This window comes from Trachinotus anak, unplaced genomic scaffold (assembly GCF_046630095.1).
Source record: "Trachinotus anak isolate AG129_WGS33_773 ecotype Australia unplaced genomic scaffold, CSIRO_AGI_Tana_v1 ptg000024l, whole genome shotgun sequence".
NCBI classification, from domain to species: Eukaryota; Metazoa; Chordata; class Actinopteri; order Carangiformes; family Carangidae; genus Trachinotus; species Trachinotus anak.
This window is the reverse complement of record NW_027273875.1, coordinates 2,617,681-2,623,125: the sequence shown is the minus strand read 5'-3', so window position 1 is coordinate 2,623,125 and position 5,445 is coordinate 2,617,681. Positions and strand designations below refer to the sequence as shown.

General features: G+C 33.7%; 1 protein-coding gene across 1 annotated transcript; it reads left to right on the top strand.

Moving 5' to 3' along the window:
- Positions 1 to 211: 211 nt before the first annotated feature.
- On the top strand, positions 212 to 3,627 carry LOC139608065 (cell adhesion molecule CEACAM5-like). Its single transcript, XM_071461519.1, has 6 exons — positions 212 to 299; positions 534 to 591; positions 1,115 to 1,435; positions 1,876 to 2,196; positions 2,552 to 2,827; positions 3,116 to 3,627. The coding sequence occupies exons 2-6, from the start codon at positions 537 to 539 to the stop codon at positions 3,235 to 3,237; spliced, it is 1,095 nt and encodes a 364-aa protein (XP_071317620.1). The 5' UTR covers positions 212 to 299; positions 534 to 536; the 3' UTR covers positions 3,238 to 3,627.
- Positions 3,628 to 5,445: the final 1,818 nt, after the last annotated feature.

The following is a 5,445-nucleotide window of genomic DNA, read 5'->3' as shown; positions in this document are numbered from 1 at the left end:
AAGAATAGCTAACCTCTGCACAAAATACTGTCAATGTGCGATGGTCTGAGATTGAGAAACCATATTCTAGTTAATATCAGTAGTTTTTAATCAGAATATGACATGAAGCGCAGTAATTTTGCCAACATGAGCACAAACTAATTAAAAATCAGTTTGGTGCTTCAGTAGTACTTAGCTGAGTGCAAAAAACTGTTTCCTCAGTTCTCTCAACAGAGCAAAAATAAAAGGCCAGAAATACACTGCCCTGCTTTCAGTAGAACATTTACAAGCCACAAAGAGGACATCCTATTGTAAAAGAGGTGAGTGATAGTTTGTGTGTGTATATATATATATATTTAAAAATACTGTGTAAACTGTAAGTATGCATTATGTATATAATCAAGACATACTGTTGACATAGTGTAATTTTTATTCAAGTATCTTTTTAATTTTAACTTTATCCCACTGCATAGTCCACATATAAAAGTAAACAACTTTTAATTGTGGAAGACACTGACCTTGTTTTAAACACAAATTTGATTTTGTGACCACAGAAAATGAATTTCATCACCATGATCATCACAACTCTGGCAACAACAGCTCTGGCAAAAGGTAAACTATGATAAACAATTTATGTAGTAATACTAGTGGTGTATAGATCAAAATAACTTCAAATACTGTATTATTATCATTATTAAAAACAGTTAATGTATCACATAATAAGTTATGATGACTATGTTAGTTAGAAAATTCAACAAAAAACAAAAACGCAAAACAAAATTGCTGAAACACAAGTATTCAATCTAATGCAGGGTAATTGCATCATTCGTAACATAGTCATATATAATCACTCATTCAAGATTTATGATATGATACTTTGTGATTGAAAACAGCTATTATCTCATTGGAAGTTTTCAAATGTTCCGGTAGCACATGTGATTTATTACGTTGATAATTACATGATAAAATTATTAACATCGATTGCAGGTCAAAAGTACAGGAAGATAATCATGCACATTCAGTATTTGGTCGACATGATGAAGTGTTTTTCCTTCTTATTTCTAGTTAAATTAAGTGTCACATGCCAGTTACCAGAATAATGTTTTTATGAGTATTTTGTCCTTTTTCCTACCAGGGGCTATGGAGTGCAATTTATCTGAAACCACTGCAGCTCAGCTGTGTCTTGGAGCACTTGGGAAGCCATTGATTTTTTACCTACCCACTGGTACAAATAAACAGTCAGTTCTGACAAAGGATACTCATATCATTTTAAAGGTAACCAATAATACAGGCGTGATTAACAGCCAATACAGTGATCGCTCAGCATTTTTCACAAATGGAACCTTTAAACTTGAAACGGTGACAAAAGAAGACTCTGGAGATTACCTGTTGGAAACACATCGACTTACTGATGGTGTTTTATTGCATAAAATCAACACCCATCTAGAGATGCAAGGTAAGGCCAAAAGAGTGAAAGAATTATTTTAAAAATTATTATTATTATTATTAATAGTAGTAGTAGTAGTAGCAGCAGTATCCTAAAAGTTACAGAGTTTTCTTATCAGTATTCATTTTTATATACCTTTTATAACATTTGCATTTAAATGCAGTGTGCAAGTGGTGAGTTGCCTACTTTTTTTCATTGGAGAAAGCTTGCTGGCAAATTTTACAAGCTCCCTTTGATGAAAAAGTTTTTATTGTTGAATACAACCTATAGTGATAGTTATTAGAACTCAGAATGTTTTTTCAAATTGAAATAGATACAGATATATATATATCTATCTATCTATCTGATATAGTCTATAGTTTCCAAGTTGACTGTGTATATTATTTTGCATTTGGTACTGTGTGTATATGCGACTTTGTATTGAAGTATTTTGTTTTTGTTTCTTCCAGGGGCTATGGAGTGCAAATTATCTGAAGCCACTGGAGCTCAGCAATGTCTTGGAGCACTTGGGGAGCCATTGATTTTTTACCTACCCACTGGTACAAATAAACAGTCAGTTCTGACAAAGGATACTCATATCATTTTAAAGGTAACCAATAATACAGGAGTGATTAACAGCAAATACAGTGATCGCTCAGCATTTTTCACAAATGGAACCTTTAAACTTGAAACGGTGACAAAAGAAGACTCTGGAGATTACCTGTTGGAAACACATCGACTTACTGATGGTGTTTTATTGCACAAAAATAACATCAATCTACAAATACAAGGTAAGGCCAAAAAAGTGAAAAGTGTCCCACATTATTATTATTATTATTATTATTATTATTATTATTATCATCATTATCATTATAATTATCATCATCATCATCATCATTCTAAAAGTTATAGAAAAAAGTTTTTTTTATTTTTATATAGCTTTTATAACCATTTGCATTTAAATGCAAGGGGCAAGTGGTGAGTTGCCGACTATTTTTTTCATTGAAGAAAGCTAGATACAGATATATATATATATATATATATATATATATATATATATATAGATGATCGTTTCCAAGTTCACTGTGTATATTATGTTGCATTTGGTACTGCATGTATATGTGACTTCATTTCTTTGTTTTCCAGCTCCAGTGTCTGAGCCAGCTGTGTCTCAGATGTGTTTGTCACTAGAACAGATGAAGGTCAGCTGCTGCTCTGAGGGAGATGGAGTAGAGTTCGTTTTGACCTTGGATAGTAACTTACTGATACAGACCAGAGCTGGGAGCACAGACAAACAACTCACAGCCAATGTTCCAAAAATTACCATCATCTTACACGGCCAGCTGACAGGAGTCTTGACGTGTAATGTTCGAAACAACTTCAGCAGAGAGGAAACATTTGTCCACCTTACAAACTGTAAAGGTAATGTATTTTAAGAAATTATTCAATTCTATTTTACCCATTTATTTACTTCTTTATTTAATTCCTTGATTGATTTAATCTGATAATATTCCCTGATTTATTTAATAAGAAAAAAGCAAAATAATTTTCCAGAGAAAGAGTCTTTTCTAAGTGTATATTTAGGATATTGATCTTTGTAAGATAAAAAGGAATAAAAAATATTTCAGAAAGATTTTTGTAGCACTGAGAATAACATATCTACATCATCTCAACAGCTAATTTAGATTGGTATCTGTTTGTGTTTCCTAGCTTCCATTTCTCATTCCCTTGTTGTGGCTGTGAGAGTCGGAGTTGTCACTCTACTGCTTGTGGCTCTGTGTCTTGCTGTCTACCGTGTACAGAAGAAAACAAGACCTAAGACTGTTAATTAGGGTGTGGGAAATATGTTCTCCCATGTCTTCATAATACTTCTGTCTCCATCCTGACATTTTTGCAGATTTGAGCTTATTTACTATAATTAACTATGTACTGTTGACATTTCTTAACATAATTTTAAGTCACAGGATCATGAAATGTATGTAGATTTTTTTATGTTTAAGGTGTGTCCTGCATTGGACTTGTTTTAGTTCATTGTCAAACTTAAGACATGAATTGCTTTTAATTGGTAACACATCCAAAACAACATAATTTTGAGTTGTTTGTTGTAAAAAGTTAGATTATCATTCTGTTGTAAAGTAAATGAAAGTATGAATTAATTTGAAAACTGTATTACCACAAACTACATGGTAAGAAAAAAAGTAAAACCTAATGTTCATTTTGAAGGTTTATTGGTGTCAGATGCATGTTGAGTCTCTTTCTTATTGCTTCTTTTGTGTATTTCTGCAGATTAAATTGTTAACTGAGCTGTTTTAGTGCTGCAGAACACAAGGCAAACCAGGCTGAACTTGGATCAGAATGCATTATTTTTTTCTCCAGCAACATTAAGATGAGCCAGCTTTAGCCTTGCACTGATCTCACTGTCAAGGCTTTGCAGCATCATTGACTCTGTGTTAATATAGAAAATAAACAATAAAGTAAATATACCCAGATATTTGCCGCAGCTATTGCCACCTAATGCAATCAGGTAAGTGTCACCTCGGTTCCTCTACAGATATATACACACTGTTTGTATGATTGGGATATTTGTTGCCAATAGACTTGTACAATAGACTGTTTCATGGTGAGCAGAGTACTTGCTATTCCGTCTTGTTTGTGTTACCATTTTAAAATTGTGGGTTTTGATTAGTAAAAATGTACTCTTTCAAATATTCTTGTATTCACTTTGAAAATGTAACTGCTCTGACTTTGTTGTTAATTTAATTAACAGTTTACCTTTCACCATGACTACGATCCGAAGCACACAGCCAAGAAAATACTAGAGTGGCTCTGGGACAAGTCTGTGACTGCCTTTGAGAGGCCCAAACAATGCCCAGACCTAAACCCAATAGAACATCTGTGGAGAGGTCTGATAGCAGGAGTTCACAGATGCTTCCTATCCAGTCTGACAGAGCTTGAGAGGATCTGTCCAGAATAATGGGAGGAACTGGACAAATACAGGTGCAAGTCTCCACAAAGCTTGAAGAGACGAACCCAAAAGACTCGAAGCTATAACTGCTGCCAGAGGGGCTACTGAATTATGGCTCAGATTATGTTTGGAAATGAGAGATTTAAGTTTTTGAATTTTAATAAATTTGCAAAGACTTCTAAAAACATGTTTTCACTTTGTCATTATGAGTTAATGGGTGTAGATTGGTAAAAATGGCAATTTTATCAATTTTAAATTAATTAAAACAACAAAGTGTGTATAAAGCGAAGGGGTCTGAACCTTTACATGTATTTTTAAATAAACATTGATATGATTCCTCAATGAATTTTCACACTGAGATTTTGCTTGCCTCTCTGTTTCCCCATATCACAAACCATTAAACTAAGACCATACAGAGAGAAAAGTTATGGTGCATCGCAATAATATAATATTATTTTAGGTTCCTACCACACTGGAAAAAGTGGAAAGTTACATCTGGAAAATGTATGTGTATGAATGTACTGTTGTCCCTGTTAGTAACAGAGAACTTGAAGTACAAACCAAAAGCAGTGCAGAGATCATTTTTCAACACAAGATGGAGCCAAAAGTACTCACATGTAATGAGCCAGTGACCATGCAATTAAAAAAGGGGTCAATCTGTGGTAACTAGCTTCATTGTAGTGTGGTACTTTACTTTAAATATAAGGCTGGTGCATTGTAGTGTTTCCACACCTACTGTCACATTTTACTAAAGTTCACTCAACTCCACTCATGGAAGAGTCCAGCGTAACTGTAAGAATACACATGATCTACTTTGGAAATGGCCACTGTGCACCAATTGAGGATTAGTATTTTGAATGCTCAAAAGTATAAGTTTACCACTCCTACTGTTATAACTATCACATGCATTAATGATTCATTTCCACACACACATTTTTTTCATGTTACCTGGGTCCACAGGGTGCATGGCAGCAAGATTCTAACTGCATTTTGCAGATTTTAACAGTAGGTACTATAAACTTTTTTGTCTTTTTATGTTTACACCACATATTGTTATTGGTACCTGGCTCTCTTT

Bases quoted from the DNA above. Each gene is read 5' to 3' on its own strand.
- LOC139608065 (XM_071461519.1), top strand. From the start codon at position 537: ATGAATTTCATCACCATGATCATCACAACTCTGGCAACAACAGCTCTG. The intron at 592-1,114 runs GTAAACTATGAT...TTTTCCTACCAG, and splicing joins AACAACAGCTCTGGCAAAAG to GGGCTATGGAGTGCAATTTA. The intron at 2,197-2,551 runs GTAAGGCCAAAA...TTTGTTTTCCAG, and splicing joins CATCAATCTACAAATACAAG to CTCCAGTGTCTGAGCCAGCT.